Here is a 21,884-nt window from a genome sequence, read left to right as displayed (position 1 = left end):
GGTTTTTACAAGAGACTCAAACAGCAGTCTCCTTGGTTAAAGTCTTGTTTTTTTTTACCTACTTTCCGCCTCATACATGGACTTTCTTTTTCTTGCTCTTTACAGTATGTCAGTTGCTATCAGTTTCCAGTATTGAAGCAGATGGGTTGCCATTGTTAACATTGGCACAAAGTTGTCTTTCCTCATTAAAACATTTATGGGGAACATTCTTTGTTCCAGTCAGCTGCACTTTGGATGATTAACATGTGCTTTTCTTAATTTAACAGAAAGCCAGGCCTTTATCTCATATTCACAAGGCCTAAAAAGTTATATGTGAGATTTCGGAACAGTGACCAAACTATAGTTTCACACTCCACACCTCAACATTCTAATTTCTCTCATATAACATGTGGCACAACCCTTATATTGACACTTTCTTGACTGTTTATTAAAGACATGTTTACTTTCATATAATCCAGCTCTTTATATTAAAATAATAGAGGAATAACAACAACAGGGCCAAATACAAAGACTTTACATCCACTCCCTTTGGTTTTTGATCTTTTACATGAAACGAAAGCACCAGGAGTCCGACCGGCGGTCACTACTAAACCCCAGCGACTGCAACCATACTCTTCGCTTAGAAGTGCAATTTGCATGATCCTTTTTTCTGCCAAATAGCGATCCAGGGGTCATTGTATTTTGCTGCCTCTTTGTCTGAACACACATTGTGTGTGACAGAAAATAGTCGAAGCAGCTACTGGTCTTGGAACGTCATGACAGCCCCGTCCTCCACCTAGCTTCCAGAATAAACAGCTGCTCTGGCCTGATTGTGCCCTGTCAACGGGGACTGAAAGCGACATACTTCGTCTATAGTGTGTCCAAAATGACGCTCTCCCCAATGGATATATACTGTGCATTCACTAATTCATGTTATTGTTGCTTTCAAGTGTGTGAGTGAGCACAAATAGAGAAGCTTAATAATGTAAGAATGGATTATGGGAGATCCCACATTAATAATAAGAAAGACACTTCTGGATTTACCAAATTTGGCCCTGGTGGGAGGATGTTCTCTGATGAGTTGTGCGTTTTGTAAACCATTAGAAAGACAAATCACAGACACCGTTGTAGTTAGTTGAAATAAAATTGTTTATAAAAGACTGGAGCCAGTTAGTGTTTACTCTTTATAGATCATCCAGAGACCTGGTTTGTTTTTAATTTGATAGATTTGAAGTACACTCACCATACACCACCCGTATGTCAGTGTTATACATCTCAAACAAAACTATGAGCATTAACCTGAATTCATAACCTCCCACCTCAATGATATCCTGATTGGTTACTTTAAATCTATGATGTGGAAAATTAACAGAACTCAACTTGATGCTACTAAATGCCTAAAATATGCAGCTTATATAGAATGTATTTTTAAATGTTCACATCAAAAAAAAATTGTAATTTAATGTTTTTTTCATCAATATTTTGTATTTTATTTTGATACATTCTATGAAGAATTTAGTAATTGCATCAAGATACTTTCTGAAGTATTTGTGACCTTTAAGGTGGTTTAACACTTTGAAAAGAGACATTCAGCACAACAAGTACTTTTACTTTTGCTACTTTTTGTATGTGTTTCTTTGGCTTTTGTATTTGGAAAGCAGAAAAGTCAAAGAGAAAGCTATCAGCACCATGGACAGCGCTCCGACGGTCAGAGTGCTGAAACGTAAAAACAAGCATCAGTGCCTGAGAGCAGAGGAGCTGTCTATTTCACTGTGGTGCTGAAAGGACCACTGACTTCAACGAAAGACATTTTTGGATGCAATAACCTCATGAGTGCACTTTTATTTGATAAAAAGGCAAAGATGATTGTGAAATGTAGGCTCTAGTACACAAAGAGACAAAGGAAAGCTGCAATATTTAACATAAAACTGTACTGTGTCCTGAAAACTTTCTTTGTGTATTGATGTGTTTTTTTGTTTTGTAATGTGTGTGTGTCTGTGTGTCCATCCAGATTGATCTGTTCTGGTTGTGTCCTCTTGTTTGATTAGTTCAAAATGTGTATAGTGAATATTGGGGCAGAAAATGGAATTACTTAATGGAATTGATAAGTATTCACTTTCTCCTTCTCCTTTTCAGACATGAAATACCTGTGTTGTTTACTTAATATGTTCAACAGGCATTCTAGTGTTTTTAGGTGAAAATAGTAATATCACAATGTAAAAATACTCTGTTGCAGGAAAAACACCTGCATTCAAGAATCTTAGGACTTCTTCCAAAATCGGTCAACTTCTTCCAACCAGTTGCCATAAAGTTGGAGGGCCAAAATAATTAATAACAAATAATAATGGTGTGGAATGACGGTATACCTGGCTGACTTTAAATATTTTACATACCTGAAAAAAAGACAAAAAAACAAGTTTCCTTTGTGACACATTTCCATTTGTGTTAGATGGGTTCCTGCAGTCTCAGTGCTATAAATAATGCATAGCTTTTGTCAGCATTGTTTGGAAGTATCAGAGGGGTCTCCCCATCTTGTCCCCTCTTGCTCTCTCTCACACACAAGCACACACACACACACACACACACACACACACACACACACACACACACACGCACCACACTTGCTCTGTCTCTTCTTCGCATGTCAAATGACACTACATTCAAACACTCATCCCAGTCTCCCTTTACATCTCCTGAATGATTGAAGCTGACGTTGACTTATGAGGCACATTACCTTTTCTTTTTATGACGAGTCACTCTTGAGAAGTGAGACCAAGGAGGCATGAGAGGGAAGGAAGGAGTGACTTTATACTAACCGACTCGTGGGAAAATGATGGGCTTGTGGTGACCTCACAATCACTTGGGAGGAAGCGACACAAGCATGACTCATGAAAAAAAAAAAGAAAAAAATAACCACATCCACAACACTGTTTTTTTTCCACCACTCATGCCACTGATGTTACCATTAAAACACAAGTCTAAATATATGCCATTTGCTGAAGTATATATGGGGAAATGCTGTTATATATTTTGACAAAGCTGTATTAATTATTCATCAAATCTGTCAGACAGACTGTTGGTTGCTGCAGAACGCAGAATTCTTATATGTAAAAATGATCACGAATAAAGGTTCATTTCTTTTTTTTGGCAGGCTGTTTATTCTCGAGACAAACAAATATGCTGAGTCTGTTGTGATTTACTGTTCTTGCATCTACTTAACAAAACTGAAAAGATTCAGGGAGATATGAATTGATTTTTATATTCTGTACCAGGAATCCAGTTTGAGATTAAATAATCTGGATTGCTAAATGCTGCAAAGCGATGGCTGGAGAGTTGAGTTATTCCCATTATGTTTTAAATATTCATTACTTGAATATAAATATCCACTCCAATCTCCAGTTTAAATGTTGACATTGTACATTATGGTATTTATGGTATGAAACTTTGGCAACTGTCTTGCCTAGATTTAATACCACACTCGCCTTGCTATTGGTTGTGATGACAGTTGACATGTCCTGAATTGTAGTTAAAAAAATACCAACTTGTTCTCATGTTGAAGTCACCAAATACTGACGCTTTTGCAGTGACATCGACGTTAGTTTCCAACGCCAAACACCACCTTTCATGTCCAGATTATATGTATATATATTTTTTTTTTGCCTAAACCTAACTATCTGTGCCTCTGTTGCCTAATCCTATCCAAAAGCACAGCCAGCATGTCCTTTTGTTGATAATATGGTCGCGGCATCCCAGAATGTCAACAGCAGACGCAGGATACCCAGAGTGTAATATGACTTCATGGAAGTCAACTGCAAAACATGTGACGACTTGGGATAAGAATGTGTTGAAGATACCTGCTTTTGCCACCACAAACATAGCTGAAAATGTTCTGAACTCTTGTTTAAAAATACCAACATTTGTTGGTCTTGACCAGCAGTCTGCTGCTGTCTGTGAGGTGACACCTTGGTTGAAGACCTTACACAGTAACTTGCTGACATCAGTGTATCAGGGACAATAAATTGGAGTAAAATTTTAAAACGCTTTGAATAAGTGCTATATAAATGCAGCCATTTACCATTAAAGAGTTGTAAATCTGAAAACCAATTAATGCGCTCATTTGAATTAAACATCGAATGACTTTAACGTTAGATTTTAATCTCCTATTTTGGGCCTAGAGCAGTGGTTCTCAAGCTAGCAGGGTGTACACAGCTGGGAGGATTCATGTCAGTGCAATAACCAATCAAAAACACTGTGATGCCAGCATACAGCATACATACAGGGATTTATATAGACAGGAAAACAACATATAGAGGAAAAGATGGAGCAGATTTTGACAGGGAAATAGACAAAAGCAGGTGAAGCAAAGTGGAGCAAACATGTCAATCAGAAACAATATAAGTAAAAGCATATCTTGCCCTTACTGTCAATATGGCACGAGAAACTTGTGTATTTTAAGTGTAAAATTACTTTGGCAGATTGGGGAAAGGGACGTGCATGAAAAAATGCACTTCATGCTCGATATAAGTTTTTCCAGTGAAATTCAACTTTTTTGAAGAAAATGTTGACACTGTACGTTTCTTCAAATTATGAATACACTACATTTGCATGTTTTCATCATATCAACTTTTCTGTATTGTTCTATATGAGCTGACTTTGTCACTGGGAAATATTTGATCAAGTTCCCTCCATGTGTTCTTGAGATAGCTTCTTTATGAGAATGAGAAAGACCAAGTCATGGTGACCATGACCTTTGACCACAAAATTCTAATCAGTTAATCAGTTAGTCCCAATGGATATTTGTGCAAAATCTGAGCAATCTACTTTAAGGACTTGTTGAGATATCATAAGAATGAGAGGGACGCAAGGTCGTAGTGACCTTGACCTTTGACCAGCAAATTCCAATCACTTTGGATCACCAGATTTCTGGTTCATGAAATAATATATATGCAAGGGGGATTATATGATTATTATTATTATTATTATTATTATTATTATTAAAATTATTATGATCATCTTTCAATAGGTTTTTCATTTATTTGGAATGACTATAAATCAGCGGGCCAAAGGTGATACTAAAGTGTAATTGAGGCATGTTTTAAGCACATGTAATAATGTACTAATATCTTGCTGTATTCATGTAATCACTACAGCAGTGTAAATTGTATTTTTTCTAGGCCATAGGAGTCTTCAGCTTGTTTGGACTCTCCATCTAGGCCATCAGGGAGTCCACCAGGGGCTAGACAAATCCTGATTCCAGATAGACATACAGACAGACACACAGACAGACACACACACACACACACACACACACACACACACACACACACACACACACACACACACACGCGCTGGGTTCCAGCACGAAGCAAGTTGCTCTGTCAGAGCACCTAGGGGATAGCTTTAGCCACCAGCCGCCAGTCCCCAAATCCACTGACTGATCCAGTGCCCAGACTGTCAGGCCCTTCCCAGCCACCACACAATCTTTCAACCTTCACTAGCTGCTGCGAAGCCCCTCAGTACTTTACACTGTATCTGTAAAACCAGCACAAGGGTGAATTAAAAAGGAGGATCGTGCACACAAAAAGCTTTAATGTGGCTCGAGAGTTCTAACCCGAAGTAGACAAAGTGACAAAGGCGGCATTTGATGGAGCATCAAGCTGTTTGATCATCAAAGCATGAGGGAACTGGTGTTTGGCACCCGGAGCATCTTTAGATTTGAACAAAAAAGAAAATGTGCTTTTGTTGTTGAAGTCTAGCTAGTGGAGCATCTAAACAATGCTAATTGCTAGGAAATATTGTTTCGGAGTTTGTGTCAGGAGGTGGGAGCCAACAGTTTCCTTTCTGCTGTCTCCCTGTTAGGGGGAAATGTCTGAAGCGTCGAGGGTGCTGACATGTTGAGGCAGAGAGTCCTCAAAACCAAAAGCCGTCTCTGTCACTGCGTCTGACTTCTGATTTGAGACACATAAAGGAAAGCGGCTAGCTGAATTGATTTGTACATGCTGATATTCTCATTCGTATTTTTTGAATATACTGTAATTATCTTGACTATTTAAATAGAGGGCAAATGGTTCCTCTAGTGACTTGCAAATCCATTATTGCCTGCCTAATTGGCTTGGCAAGCCTCGCCCCCACTTTCCTTTGCTTGTTCGCTCAAAGATTAAAATCCAGCAGTGATTTTTAATTTGAAATGGAAGAAAGTGCAGTCAAAATGATTAGCCGTAGCTGAAAAAAAAAAAAAAAAAAGTAAAATCTTATTTAAGCATTGCAGAGGGCACATTGTGTATCAGTGAACTTTGCCCCTGATGCAGCAGCTTGACAAAGTTTATCTAGTTTCTGGAAAAATTGCAAAAAAATATTTTGTCTGAAAGCCTTTTCAATTCATTTCCTGTCTTTTTCTTTCTCACTCAGTCCTATGCATAAAGTTCTATGTATAAAACAGCTTTTAAAGTAGTGCAGAGAAAGTGTATATGCAGAAAATAGTCCCAGTCAGTGCATGTTTAGATAAATGAGGGTGAAAAAAAGAGGCTGCCACAGCTTGTATAGATCCACATTTGACCTCACATCCACCTCTTTTACCTGTTGTTGTTTTCTACCCTGAAGGGCTTCTGTGAAGAGGCAGTTAGTGCTGCTCCCTTTAGATTTCGTGGAAGCTCTTCAGAGTCTTGCACACAGACCAAAAGTAGAGCTTTGCACTTTTGTTTTGATTAGGAGACTTCTCATTTATCTAATGGGGTGTTTTGTTTTGTTTTTCTGTCACTTCATGTTTATTGACTTGGTTTTCAGGGTTTGGAGAGCATGGAGACATCATAATGCCTTTCTTAAGCTAGACTTGACTTTACTATCTTTGGATTTTGGATATTTAATAATGAAGTAACACTAAGTGATGTGCTTTGTAACTTATTTCTACATCTCTCTCAGCCCAGACACGTCTATTAAAGAGTCCCTGCTTATAGGAATAGTTCAAACATAACAAGATATGCTGTTTCAATTGCCAGAAAAAATGTTGGCATTGTACATTTCTACAATCCAAGGATAAATTACATTTACACCTTATTATACAGCCAATATTTAAACACTTTACATTAACTGTAATTAATTTGTGGTTAGGTTTAGGCAGAAAAACCACTGGATTAAGGTTAGGAAAGATCATTTTTTGGCTTAAAATACCCAGTTTTGGGGGGACAATCCCCACTAGAAAAACATTTTTCATGCTTCTATCCCAAGTAGGAAAAGCTGCAATGTCTAAAAAAACCCCAAAACACTTTTTGCGCCACTATCCCTGCTGGTAAGAGAGCAATGTCTCGGTAAAAAAAAGATTACTTTTCATGCCTCTATCCCCGCTGCAAAAGCAGTGATGTTTTGGTAAAATACAATCACTTTTTGTGCAACTATCACTGCTGGAAAAGCAGTGAGATCTCTGTATATAAAACACCTTTTTGTGCCGTGCTTAAAAAGCAGTGACATCTCAATTGAATACAACCACTTTTTGTGCCACTGTCCCCACTGGAAAAGCAGAGACATTAGAGACAGTAAAAACGACTATTTTTTGTGCCACTATTGCCGCTAAAAAACAATGATGTTTTGCTGCAAAAATACCCACGTTTAAGAGCGTAATAACTGAAGAAACACAGCAATGACTCGTGTCAGGTGACTCCCCCAGGTAACATGCCATCCACCACCCCCTCCACCTCCCAATGACAAGTCAGCTCATACATTATGTCAGTTTAGAAACACTGATATGATATGTGTTAAATGTGGATATATTCTCTCTTTGTGACTGGGCTGGCTTATTAGCTTTCTTGCAAATTTTAAATTAAAACGCTGATACCACTGTCTTCATATGAATATTAAATATTAAGCTAAAACCACCAGGCAATTTGCTTAGCTTAGTATTGAAACTGGAGGCAGGGTAAACAGGAAACCTGGCTTTCTCTGAAGGCTAAAAAACTGTCTATTTACAACCTAAAATATGTCAGGTACTAAAACATGTATCAGGATGAGTTTAAGCAGTTCAGGTAGACACATTTAGATAGCAACTAAATTTGAATGTATGTACATTTATGATTTGGACTTCCTTTCGAGCCACAATATGAACATATTTTCTGCCCACATTTCATTGCCAGGTTGCATTTCCATTCTCACTGCACTGCACGATATCCTTGCTTTGCTGTGAGTCCAGTTCACCTCATATCCTAACCATTTATGTGGTGGTACTTTCCCTCTTGCCTTGTTTGTTATTGCAATAACTTACAAATGACCCGGTCCCAAGTATTTATTCGACAGAACACCGCTGTGCAATCAAAGCTGTAGTGTTTATAGTTAAATCCGAGCTCCTTCATGCGGATCGTGTACCTTGTATCCACCTTCAGAGAGTGGAACTAAATAATGAGCCATCTTAAATGCACTGACATAGATTTAGCGTGCTAATGATTGATTTCATGACAGAATGATTAAGTGGCAGACTGGTCAGTTAAAGTTGCAAAAGTACACTTTGTTGCTTGTGCGTGGAGCCCTAAAGTGCACTCATAACCTTAAAAGCCTTCATGCCCGCTGACTACAGTCAAATGAATGGACTTGACTTGGTTATGGTTCAGTGCTTTGTTCCTCTGTGCAGGGAGCTAATAAGTCAATCCCATCCACTCCATGATACAGTGAGGATGCACTTATCGCATCGTCAGCAGCTCGAATCATTAAAGCCCCTGGTTAAGTTTGCATGTTACCGATTCAACATTTTTAAATTACCTCACTCGAGCCAAGTCATGGTGAAAAACAAAGGGAAGGGCTCCCTGTGCAGACCCTCGTTCTACTTTGACCATCAATCATGGCTGTCACAGAGCAGCTGTGCACTTGCTCTTTGGTGGGAACTCACACCAGAGCTCTACATCATCTGGAGCTGTGATGAATGCAGGGACTTTAGCTGCGGCGCTTTTGATTAGAGGCCGTGCCAACGACAGGTAGCATCAAGACAAAAGCGAATGGCACAGATATCAGGTGTTATAATGGGGTTGATGCAAACACAGATGCAAGTATATTGTCTTTCTCATAGCTGGGAAACAATTCAGAGGGTCCCATGACATGATATTATTGCATTACTGATAGTAGGCTTGTTTTCAATGAGCAAGGCCAATTAGAGCTCTGCTGACTTGACTTGACCCCGACTTGCTATGGCATCATTACATCACCAAGGTAACCTACAAACGCAGACTTAGTAGCAGAGGTCGCCTTCTAACAATAAATGTAAAGATAAGAGGTAGAGTAGGGCCATACTACTTTGAATCTATTCTTGAGATGACAGCTAATGATGGCCATTTAATGAGCTGACAGCATTTATATTTTGACTACTGACTATTAGACTGTTTTGATGGAACATCAGTTCATCATTCATTGCTGGTTAGTAGTAAAAGTTGTACAGACTGGGCTAATAAATACAGTTTTTTTTATTTATTCAAAGACTTTGAGGGGTAGTTACGAGTGGAGAAGTTATGTGGTCCATCAACATTAATCACCCAGCATGCATCATGCATCATTGAAGTGGAAACCCTGAGGAAAATGTTAATATCAGTTAGCTAAATATAAAGTGTTAGGGTTAAAAGACATGGTTACGGTAAGGGTTAGGGTATGGGTTACATATTATGTTACTTTAAAGTTGAATCACATCTTCAGTGAATTATTAAAGGGATTATTGCACTTTTATGTATTTATGACAATGTTGGGTTGTAGGGTTCGACTGTTGCTTTAGTAGGTTTGTCTTGTACTGGTGGTGGGCATGGTTTGGGGTTGTCTCCTGAAGCCTTCAAAGGCTGCTGGGAACTGGTCAACACGCTTCTCATGGTGGCACTCTTTAGTTTGTTTGGCCATGATACTGCTATCTATTCAGTTCCACCTCTATTTAAATCAAATAAAGTGTTGTTTCTGCTGCCATGAATGTAAAGTGTAACAGAATAAAGCGTTTATGAAATCTGATAGGGTTCAAGGACCATCTATGAGATAAGCCACTATAATATACCAGTAGGCAGAGAAACATTCTAAGTCACAGATTATTAGTATCCATTTGTATGAGTTAATCTCGTTGTCAAACTAAAATAGAGCTATTACATGTGTTGCTTTTATGATAGCTGTATTTAATGTGGCACTGCAAGGACCAAATCAATTTCGCAGCATGATTATTGGAGTGACACCAGCACAAACGCTCTCACTTTCCCATCCCATCCGTCCTTGGTTGTCTCATTAGCCTTCATTCCATTACAGGGCCAAATGGTGCTTCCAGGGTTCAGTCATTGTTTATGTAAAGCATTTTCTCACACAGAAATGTTCAGTAATTCTTTGACGCATCTTGTTATGGACAATGAGGACGTGTCAGTTGGATTGTACTGTCCAACTCAAAATTGTTTTCTAATTCCATATTATCTGCGTTTTGAATGGATCTTGGCCCCTGAAGACCTGTTCTAGACCTGCTGGGTTATGACGGAAATTGCTAGCAGCACCAATTGGCCTTGGGACGCTCAAGCCAGATGAGACCTCACAAGTTAATCATAGCACAATTCATGTCAGGCTCTCTGCTGACAAAATAATTTGCTTTCTATTGTGGCAAAATTTCATACACCACCTGCATGATAAAAAAAAGTAAGATTTAAAAATGATAGCTGGGGCCTTTTATATTATATATTTACGTCAATGCTGTAATCATAAACAGACATACATATTGCCCTTACCTATAGGAAGATCTGCATTCACCTTTAGGTCAGTGGTTCACAACTTTTTTTCCTTACAGGACCCCTTTTGTGTTATTAAGTAAAGTGACAAGCCCTGATTCAATGCATGACAACTATACAGAACAACTGAAAAACTGTACAATTAACCCAAAAAGTGAACACAATAACTGCAGGAAGTTAATGTAAAATGGGCAAAAAATGAATTTGGAGCAGATTATTTCCCTTAATTATTGTATCAAAGATAAGTTTTCATAAAATGTTGAACTTTTGATATGATTCTCTAAATTATATATTTTTCTAAATCATAATCTATATTTAAATTAACAACTTCATTTAATTTCCTTCACAGACATGAATGAAATATGGAGATATAGACCTACTGTATGGCCTGTATGCGTGGCTGGGCAGGTGTTCCACAGAGAGAAAGGTGAGGCTGGGCGTAGTTGGACAGGGTGAGTTCGGCAGATCTGAAGTTTAAAGAGGAAGACTGGGTCAAGCAGGTTTCCAAAAACAAAGCAGAAACTCCTAGGATTTTACCTAACCCAAAAAAGTGAGTTGTCACCAAAGATGGATTCACGATAAAATGGCAAAGACTTGGAGAGGAAACCAGGTAGCTTGCAAACAAGGTAAATGATCAGCAGGTGTGTAAGGAGCTGCAGGTGTGTGAGAAGTTCAGCTAGAGAGCAGAATGTAGGTCTGCCATGCCCAGCCTAAGACACACACACACACACACACACAGTGCTTTATTTGCTATGTCCAACACTGCATAATACAAGTACTGGTCATTGAAAATTAGGTCCTAAAAATGATTATGAAAATGTTTTCAATCTGACCTGACATGGATAAAGGTCCAATAAAAGCAAACACGCATGCTTGCGGCATATTCATCCATTCAGCAGCACACTGAGCCTCAAAATGAACTCCATTCATCAAGCACAACTGTAAAATCAAATATAATTTCTAGAAGATTTGTTCTTAATATACTATTGTGAAAAAAATTACAAAAGCATCCAATGGTGTGGGTCTGCATTGTATATCCCCACTGAGATGTTTTCTTTTTAGACACATTTCATTATTTCCCCTGCCCACTGCTTTTGGCTCACAGCCTGTCTACCAGAAGGCTTTTTCTTTGATATCGCAGACAACACAACTCTCAACTTGGACAAGAATGCCATCACAACTAATTTCACGTCGGCATATTAAGTTTGAATTGGCTGTGTGTTGATGAAAGTTCACGTTTATATTGTGCCCCCCTGCTTTGAATAGCACATTATACTATTCAGTGTCAAACGAGAACAAAAAGTTCATTCTTAATTCCTGAGAAGCATATTATGTGAAGATGGAGCTTGCTCTAATTGCAGTACCTGGGACTAAACCTTTGTTCTGATTCATAATGCTTGTCTGGCACAGTAGCACCAGCAGTTGCCTTGCCAACGGTACCAAAGTGTGCCAATGTGCCAGCAAACTCGTGCCAAATTCAACATGAAATAAAGTTAAAATACGATACAAATGAAATGGATTTCTACTATTTGAACCTAGCTACAGTCCAGTGTGCTTTGCATTGCTTAATAGCTACTATGCTAATGGTGATGAGTTTAAAGAAAGAAAAAAAATCTTGCATAACATGGCCGGGTTCATGCAAAACATACATGATAAACTTACCATAGCGTGAAGTTTCATTTGCATTTAATTACTTAATCATTTGCACCAGATCTGATTATAATACTGTGTGTTTTATTCAGCTGATGTATGATAATAGCTTTCATGTTTGTAGGAACCCATTAGCCTTTGTGAGGAAGAGATTCATGCACACTCTGTGACAGCCATTTGCGTGCATATGGAAACATTTCCTCACACACAAGAAACTTTTACACAAGTTATGTCTATAAAACTTACACAAGAATCATCCATCTACTTTATCAAGGGTATCTACCTCTCCCATCAGCAGTACACAAAGTCATTTAAGGCAAAAAATGATTCAGGACAGCTCCTCTCCTCTCTTTGATGCCACAATACCTCTCAGGGGAACCAGCCACAGTCCCTTCCAGAGGGAGAGAGCAAACACCCCGCTGCGTTCCATCTCTGTATTCCAGCCGGAGTTCCACAGATACCGATTTGTCCATCCCCACAGGATAGACCACTGTTAATACGATTACAGAGCTCAAGACTTTAAGATAATTCAATGCATCTCCACGGCTAATTTGGGAAAGGCGGCATGGATGCCACATCCGCTTATTGTCGCTCCTCGTATGCTAAAGAGAGCATAAGAGTTGACTTATTACCACACAATACTGACTAAGTGGGAAATCTCTTTGGACATGGCGGCCCACCATATGCTAGATTTAATTCGATTTTCTGTTCAGGCTTTAGTTAAGTGCTTCTAAAGTTTCTTGTCCCGCAGCTCGAGGGGTAAGAGGGCAGCTGTGGCTTTGACTTGATTTGCTCTTTCAACAAGGGGCAAATAAGCCATGATTTGGTAAAATGCAGAGCGCTTACAGCAACATGGCAGCATTAGCAGGCTGGAGTATTTGGTGCAAAACTGGATTAAGCCTAATCCTACAGTACATTCATTTCTTTCAATGCAGATCTCTTGTAAATTTGTGTTTTTCTGGGACTATAGGCTTAATCCGTGTGTTTAGAAGCGTCCATAAAGAGATGCGAGGTGTGCGAATGAATGTTTGCTTGACCTTATTTGTCTGATTTAATACCCACTCTGCTTAGTTAGAGAGGGGTTAAAGGTTATCTGCATGAGGAATTATGAGCTGAAACAGACCATGCCTGTTAAATCAGAGAATATAAATGAGAAGTCTTGTTTTTTTCAAATTTCTTTTTATTTGTGCAGGTAATGGTGTTTAAGCAGGTATTCGGATTGTTCAACACTGAGCGCGGCCCCACCTAAATTGGCTATCTAGTCACAACAGTTAATGCAATGTAAATTTATATTTTTTTCTTTAAAATAGTCTGATTTAGGGTGCCCCGAAGCATTATATAGGGCGGGCACCTTATGTACAAAGGCTATATCATTGTTGAAGCAGCTGCAGGTTCAATTTCAGCCCGTCATCCTTTGCGTCTCTTACCTTTTTTTTATACTAATACTGTCCTATCAAATAATGGCAAAAGCCCAAAAATAGCTTTAAAAAACCTCCAATTTATCTTTACTAATAATATGTTGGATTTGTGTTCATGTGTAATTTCAGACATATTTTAGATTTTGAAAAAAGAAGAAACAGACAACAGAATTCAGAATTTAATTCAGAGTTCAGAGAATTCAGAGAATTTAATTCAGAATTCAAAGTGTAGTCTTTACTTATATTTATTATTATTGTTTTTTTTAGCTTGACTTTTTATTTGTAATTTTTGTGTTCCTACTCGTTTTTGTTCTTATTTGTAATAAATGTAGTGAATATAACAGATGATGATATTTTGGGGGGCTGGCCCGGGGATTGGGGGCGGGGGGGGGGGGGGGGGGGGGGGGTTGATTGAATGTGCTCTGTCCGGCCAAGGCGGATGTGAACAATATGCCGCTAATCAGTAAATGTAGTCCAGCAGTGGCGAGCTTTCTGCAATCATTTGATGGCTGTCTCGAGGAATATCTGTCCAGACTGTATAATGAAGAGCCATGATGAATCCAGGATGAGTGTCAGGCCAATATACAGCCGCTTTCTCTCCGAGGAAATCAAAGGCTCGTTGAGTTGAATTCTAAAGCATTACAATAATAAAAAGAAAAGCTCAACATGTCCAGTTATGACTCTCAAAGACATGGAAATAAGAAGCCCAGCTTGGTGTGAGGAGAAAAAACCCTAAAGCTCTGAGTGACAAATCAAATGGTTGTTGCTGCTGAATTGAAATACACTGAATTACAAAGTGGAGGCTGAAAATGCAAGCCTGCCAAGCTGCCTTTTTCATCATTGTGCTGCCCTCTACGGGTCTTCTTCCAGCTTCCCTCTTCTCTGTCTCCCCCTCCTCTTATCACTTCCTCCCTCCACCCCACCTCCTCCACATTACCATACCCCCTTAAAGAGTATTGCACGCATTAAATTGCTTTTCATTTCCGCGCTGTGACAGTCCTGCGATTGGGGGATTTATGCATTTTTACGAGTGATTTCGACTGTCATACTATGGTAATTGTTTCATAATACGTCCATCGCTGTAGGGGATGCGCTGGTTTGCACCAACCAAGCTCAAGTTCCACTAGTTGAAAACGTTGGTGGGAAGATAGAGCTCGTGGATATCGTCTGACCGATGCAGGACTGGAGAAAAAGAAGGGGGATCGGATTCTCGCATCCAGTGCTGGGAGGAACATATCCGCTGATCTCCGGTCGATTCCAACGGTCTGGCAATTGAAATCAAGAGACCTTGGGCAGATCTATACATAAACTGGTACAAGCCGCACCACTGGCAGCAGACAAGGGGATTCGTGCCTCTCTCCTCCGCTTCGCCAGTGCGCATGGATGAAAGTCACAGTTAAAATGCATGCGGCAGTCTGATGTGGGATTACGGAGTTTTTATTCGCCCCCTTTTCTTGACCATGTTTGAACTTTGGTTTTGGCTCTTTTTCCGAGATGGTGCGAATTTCAGGAAGAATACCGGAGCCCGTTTTGCCGCGCGGGCTGTCACGTTATTGGCCTGAATGAGACTGTATATCTTCGATGCCTGGTTTATGGAGCTAAACACCGAGGAGACTTGACTTTAAGTATTTTTTTTCTCCCTTATTTGACAGCCGACGGAAGGGCGGGCAGTGAAATCCATGTTTTCTCTGAGGTTGGAGGCAAAAGACGGGGTACAGCCGTGATTTTCGGGATGCTTTGGCGTTTACCGGGATCAGCACGGTAAGAGGACGATGATTTTTTTCTCTATATACATCTCTGCTTTTCTCCCTCTCTGCTGCTTCTCGGCAATATATGTTTAAACATTTTGGGGCTCTGTCCGTGGTGCTGAAATCTGTCTCACTTGCATTGCTGAAGTTGATCCGGATTTAAGATGCTGTTCCGGAAGGTGTCTGCAGCTGCTATGGCAATAACAAGGCTGCATTTTTATGCTCTCGTGTATCATCACAGTTTCTAATTCCAAAATAACAGCACTGCTCCTGCACAGGCGGCGATAGACGCACTGGCTTGCAAGTTATCTGTATTACATCCAGAGGCGATGGGGAATTCTTGATGGTAATGAACTCGAACAAAAATGAAATGGAAGTGGGGTACATGCATGTTCTTGTGGGCAGATTTACGGTGTCGATGTGTAGGCTTTTGTGTTCTTTTAAGGAGCGCACGCAGACCGTGTGTGCGTGTGTGCACGCGCGCTCACGCGTCTGTGGCGGAGAGCGAGAGAGAGAGAGAGAGAGAGAGAGAGAGAGAGAGAGAGAGATCTGTAACCTTCTATATAGCAGATGCCATCCAGAATACTTGATTATAGAATTATTTACTCCCCGTCAAAATGCAATTTCGATCAGAGATCCGCCATGAGATCAGCAACACTTGCTTATTTGCCTTTGATCAACTCCTCTCGTTTCTTTTTTCGCCCGTGGGCAGAAGAAGGGCTGCGACTGTCGCCTTGTAGGCTGATTTTCATATTTTCTATGGCAGGCCGGATTTTAAGATGATCATTTGGTGCTTTTTCTCCCAGGCGATTTCTTTATGAGAGCGGGTATTTTTTGTTATTTTTATACCCGCGATCATCTAATTCATAACAAGCGGATAAATACCCGGTCCTCATGTTGTTTGGACGGAGGTGGAGAGAAGGGATCCGACAGTTTCCCCACTGTTACCAAGTCGTCGGGTATGCGGGGTGAGTGAGAAATCTTAATGTGGGAGATCGGAGTTGCATGTAGGAAATTTTGTTTTTGGAGCGATTGAACCGAAAGAAAAATGTGCATCATCTACCAAACAAAACTGAGATATTCCGAAAGGGATGCTTTTTTTGTGTGGAAATTCTCAAGGGATTGAATTAGTAAATGACCAGATCTATCAGTCTGCACACGGTGGATGGCGAAGGCTTTTTTTTTCTCTCTCTCTCTCTCTCTCTCTCTCCCTACCAAGATGGATTGGAATTCAGGCGAGCTATCAAAAATGCGCAGTGGCCATCCACCGCGGGTACTTGTGTCATCAAGTTGATTATATATTATCGTTTAAGTGTGCATTATTAAAGATTCATCCAGGTCGCTTGTTCTCTGACACCCTCACAACCAAATGCCGACATCTGCATAATGAACAAACATTAATAGGCCCACTTGTCTTTTCCTGTGTGTTATGAATACTTGTTCAGGAGTCCATTACTGTATTCTGCATCATAATGTGTCACATTTTTCATGCTATGTAAAACCTTTCTTTTCCTCCTTAGATGACACCTCATACTGGTACTGCACTTGAGTGAGCTGGGGCATCCTCTCCCAGGAAAAATGCATATCTGGATCCTAAAAATAATCCTTCTGATTGCATCATCTCTGAGGCTGGTCGAGATGTATGACAATTATGGGGAGATCTGTCGAAACCTGTGTACGTGCGAGGAGAAGGAAGGGATCCTGACTGTGAGCTGTGAGAACCGGGGGATCATCCGGCTGACGGAGATCAGCCCCGTCCATTTCTCCATGTACCACCTCCTGCTGACGGGGAATCTCCTGAAGAAGCTGTCAGTCAATGATTTCATCAATTACACTGGGGTGACCATCCTGCACTTGGGGAACAATGATATCTCGGAGATAGAGTCCGGTGCCTTCAATGGACTCCAGGGATTAAAAAGGTTGCACCTGAATAACAACAAGATTGAAGCTCTGAGGGATGACACCTTTGCCGGACTGGAGAGTTTGGAATACCTACAGATTGATTATAATTACATCACCAATATCGAGCCCAACGCCTTGAGCAAATTGCACCAACTGACAGTGATGATTTTGAATGACAACCTGCTCTCCGCCCTACCTACGAATATCTTCCGAAATGTCCCCCTCACGCACTTGGACCTGAGGGGGAACCGGTTAAAAATGTTCCCCTACATCGGCCTCCTGGAGCACATGGACAAAGTTGTGGAATTACAACTCGAGGAGAATCCGTGGAATTGCTCCTGCGAGCTGATTGCTCTGAAGGCTTGGCTGGAGAGCATAGCCTACACGGCGCTGGTGGGGGAAGTGGTGTGTGAGACGCCGTTCAGGCTCCATGGTAGGGACCTGGATGAGGTGTCAAAGCAGGAACTCTGTCCAAGAAGACCCCTAGAGGACACGGTCAGGCCTGCGCCTCCAAGCAGCACCAATGGATATTACCAGACCACTCCTGCTGCTGTCACAGCCTCCGCCACCTCCTCGGCTGTTTTTAGGTCCTCCTCTAGGCCAACCAAGGGCACACGGCAATTTAACAGAACTAGGATAAAGCCCACTACCCGAATTGCAGGCGGTAACCCTTACAATTATGGCCCCATCATTGCTTTTCAGACCAAATCTCCTGTGCCTTTGGACTGTCCCACTGCCTGCACGTGCAACCTGCAGATATCTGAGATCGGGCTCAATGTCAACTGCCAAGAGAGAAAGATTGAAAGCATTTCTGATCTAAAACCCAAGCCATACAATCCTAAGAAAATGTATCTCACTGGAAATTACATCCCTGTGGTACGGAGATCAGATTTTGTGGATGCTGTTGGATTGGATTTGCTTCACCTGGGAAACAACAGGATAACTCTGATCCACGACCGAGCTTTTGGGGATTTAACCAACCTGCGTAGGCTGTATTTAAATGGTAATCTCATGGACAGGCTTACAGGAGAGATGTTTTTTGGTTTGCAGAACTTGCAGTATCTTTATTTAGAGTACAACAAAATCAAGGAGGTTGATGCGGGCACTTTCCGGTACCTCCCTAATCTCCAGCTGCTTTTCCTCAATAATAACCTCCTGAAAACCCTACCTGTGGGCATCTTTTCCAGCCTCTCCCTGTCTAGGCTTAATCTGCGCAACAACCATTTTCAAAACCTGCCCGTGAGTGGTGTTTTAGATCAGCTGAAGCTGCTGGTGCAGATAGATCTGTTTGAAAACCCCTGGGACTGCTCCTGCGACATAGTGGGGATGAAGATATGGCTGGAGCAGCTCAGTGCAGGCACTGTGGTGAACGAGGTGGTGTGTGAGACGCCGAGACGCCACGCAGGAGTGGATGTGCGCTCCATTCAGTCAGAGCAGCTTTGCCCGGACTACTCTGATGCTTATGTCTCCCCGACACCTCCTACGGATGAGCCCATGGACGACCGGGTCGTCACCACAGACGCTCCGCACAAGTTCAACCCCCCGAGCAGCACCGTCCCCCTCTCTGTGCTCATCCTCAGCCTCCTGCTTGTTTTCATCATGTCTGTCTTTGTGGCCGCAGGGCTGTTTGTTGTAGTGATGAAAAAACGCAAAAAGTCACAGAGTGACCGCACTAGCACCAACAATTCAGACGTCAGCTCTTTTAACTTGCAGTACAGCCTCTACAGCAACCGCTCTGGCCCCAAAGTTAAGGCCCCGGCTGGTCACGTCTATGAGTATATCCCCCATCCCATGGGCCACATGTGCAAAAACCCCATTTACAGGTCCCGGGAAGGCAACACAGTGGAGGATTACCGTGACCTCCATGAGCTCAAGGTCACGTACAGGAGTACCCCGGACGATGAGAGAGATAGCAGTACGATGAGGAGCCCTACATACAGTGTTAGCACCATTGAGCCACGTGAAAACCCCTCCCCAGTCCAGGATGCAGACCATTTCTTCAGAGGCATCCTTGAGCACGATAAGCAGTCCCCCCATCCGTCCATCCCGTCCATCCCTGCAGGTGCCAATTTAGAGTACAAGTACACAGGGCCTGTGTCGTACACGTACAACCCAAATTTTGATGTCAGACGTCAGTTCTTGCACCCGGAGAGGATAAGAGAAACAGTGCTCTATGGCACGGCACCCAGTACTGTTTATGTGGAGCCCAACAGAAATGAGTATTTGGAGCTTAAAGCTAAACTGCAGTCTGAGCCCGATTACCTCGAAGTTCTTGAGAAACAGACCACCTTTAGCCAGTTCTGAGCAACAGAATCATTAATGTAATGAAGCATTTTGACCCTCCTTTGAAACACTGGCTCAGTTTATAGGGTGCCTTGGCACGACACAAACAAGCAAGAGCGGAAGGAGTTTAAAAATGGGGTGTGCCGAACAATCTTATTCTTATTTCTGAAACATGACATTACAGGAATGGATCCAGCTTTCTGAAACACGGATGAACAAAATTGCTAACTGATGATGCAAAATCTATTTTTCTATGGTGAAGATCGAATAACACACAAAAATGTAAGTGTACAGGTAAATCTTACCCAACTTCATTTTCAGGAATATAACCATACATAAGGTATATTGTGAATCAGAAAAGAAATGTTTATAAAAATCACTCCTGGACAAAAACACTGTACAGCAGATCATCAAAACTGTGTAGGACTATTTTCTGCTGTAGTCTGTAAGTAAGTATTTATTGATATAATCTGCCATGTCTTTTCAAAACTTTTGATTCTACATCAATATTACCTGTGTCATCATACTTCATGATCCTCCGGAAAAAGGCTTATGTTTGTAGTTTCATTTACTGTAGCTCTGCATTGTAAAAGTGGCTTTTTTTGAAAGTGGCACACCCCCAATGTTCAAAAAAGACTGCGTCATTTGAAGAAGATGAAAAAAAAAAGTGTCTTTGTATGCTTTCTGCACTTTTTGGAATTGGAAGGCGGGTTAGCCTTCAATGAGCTCTCATAAAGGAGATTATTATATTAAAAATGAATATGGGTATTCATTCTTAATATGTAAAATTGATATGTTATCAAAACAAAAGTTCATAAATGATATTTGAAGTATTGATTATGTTGTGTAATACTGATATTTTAATCAATGTAACACCTATTTTTATACAAGCATTCGCAGATTCTCTATCCCTTATCAACTTGATTTGTTTTGATTGCTTTGCACTTATTGCACTATATTGACCAAACTATGTTATTGTCATCAAATAAACATGATGTCAGGTTCATATAATGTGCTGATGAGGAGACTAAGGCTGGTTGGGTGATGATATTAAAGAAGCCATTTGGCGTTTGGTCCAATATCTAATTTTAATGTTCAGATGGTGGATGGAATTCTGAAACAAAATAGTGTGAATTATGGGATTCGAGAGCATGTATTTTATTTTGAAATCAGGCTTTGTTGTGGACTCAATCCGAGCAGATTAAGACACAGCCTCACTCATAGGCGGAAGCCAGTGTCTCAGCACGGCCTGAAATCAATGGGTTTCAATCAATGAGCATCATCTGAGGTTTTCCCTTTGCAATTACACCGTGACAACAGCATCCATGTTGCCGCCTGGCAATCTATGATTTGGTCATTTATATAAGCAACATTGGAGTTTACTTGAAATGCTTGAAATGTACAGCTGCTGGATTAAGCGTTTGGTGACTCACCCATTTCTCTTTCAATTTAAAAAAAAAAATCTTTTAATGGATTGTTTCATTTCTTAAAGGAGCAGTGTGCAGGATTTAGTGGCATCTATTAGTGAGGTTTGCAAATGGCAATTAGCTGAAACTTCTCCCATGTGCCAAGTGGGAACTCCTGGTTAGAATTCCTCCAGTATTAATTGTTCAGGAGGTTTTTACCAGGAGCTCAATCATCCACAGAAGTCTCTTCCTCTCCAAAACACATAAATCTGGGGATTTAAACTGGCAAAATACTGAATTAAGGAGTTGCATGTTAAAAATCAGTGTTTTTTCAATGCTGTATGGCACCTGCTAATATGTGTCTTCCTTTTTTTCTCTCCGAAAAACATAAGATTCAGACGTTTGGAAGGTTTTCAGGGGAACCCAAATTATCAGCAAGGTCTCCCCCTCATCAAAACAAACTGACTTAAACTGATGATTTAAACTGGTAAAAACACAGAAAGGTGTTTTACATTAAAAATTTATGTTTTTCCAACACTGCTTGGCTCATCAGTAAGGGGCTATTCTGAAAACCTGATTGGCCCTATCTAGCGCCAGTGTTTGGTCTGTCCTTTCTGGGCTATTGTAGCAACATGGCGGTGCAACTTGGCGATCTATGTAGACGTCCCAACTCCTTATGTAGATACAAGTTGCTCATTTACAACTAAAAAGGTAACTAAAAAATAATGTTTCTTATTTTCAGGTGAATATACACTGAAGAAAACATTCATATTCCATTTCTGTCAG

At 40.7% G+C, this 21,884-nt stretch overlaps 1 protein-coding gene across 2 annotated transcripts; it reads left to right on the top strand.

Moving 5' to 3' along the window:
- The first annotated feature begins 15,086 nt into the window (after nt 1–15,086).
- On the top strand, nt 15,087–20,308 carry LOC121962810 (SLIT and NTRK-like protein 5). Of its 2 annotated transcripts, none has more exons than XM_042513112.1 (2): nt 15,087–15,520; nt 17,028–20,308. In XM_042513112.1, the coding sequence occupies exon 2, from the start codon at nt 17,086–17,088 to the stop codon at nt 19,711–19,713; it is 2,628 nt and encodes an 875-aa protein (XP_042369046.1). In that variant the 5' UTR covers nt 15,087–15,520; nt 17,028–17,085; the 3' UTR covers nt 19,714–20,308. The 2 variants fall into 2 exon arrangements, with proteins under 2 accessions (XP_042369046.1, XP_042369047.1); XM_042513113.1 differs by lacking the exon at nt 15,087–15,520 and adding an exon at nt 16,135–16,475.
- The last annotated feature ends 1,576 nt before the right edge of the window (nt 20,309–21,884 follow it).

The sequence above is a fragment of the Plectropomus leopardus genome, chromosome 24 (genome assembly GCF_008729295.1).
Source record: "Plectropomus leopardus isolate mb chromosome 24, YSFRI_Pleo_2.0, whole genome shotgun sequence".
Taxonomy (NCBI): Eukaryota; Metazoa; Chordata; class Actinopteri; order Perciformes; family Serranidae; genus Plectropomus; species Plectropomus leopardus.
The sequence above is the reverse complement of the archived record's forward strand: the minus strand, read 5'-3'. Positions and strand labels throughout refer to the sequence as shown.

Coding starts and splice junctions, on each gene's coding strand:
- LOC121962810 (XM_042513112.1), top strand. CDS start 17,086: ATGCATATCTGGATCCTAAAAATAATCCTTCTGATTGCATCATCTCTG.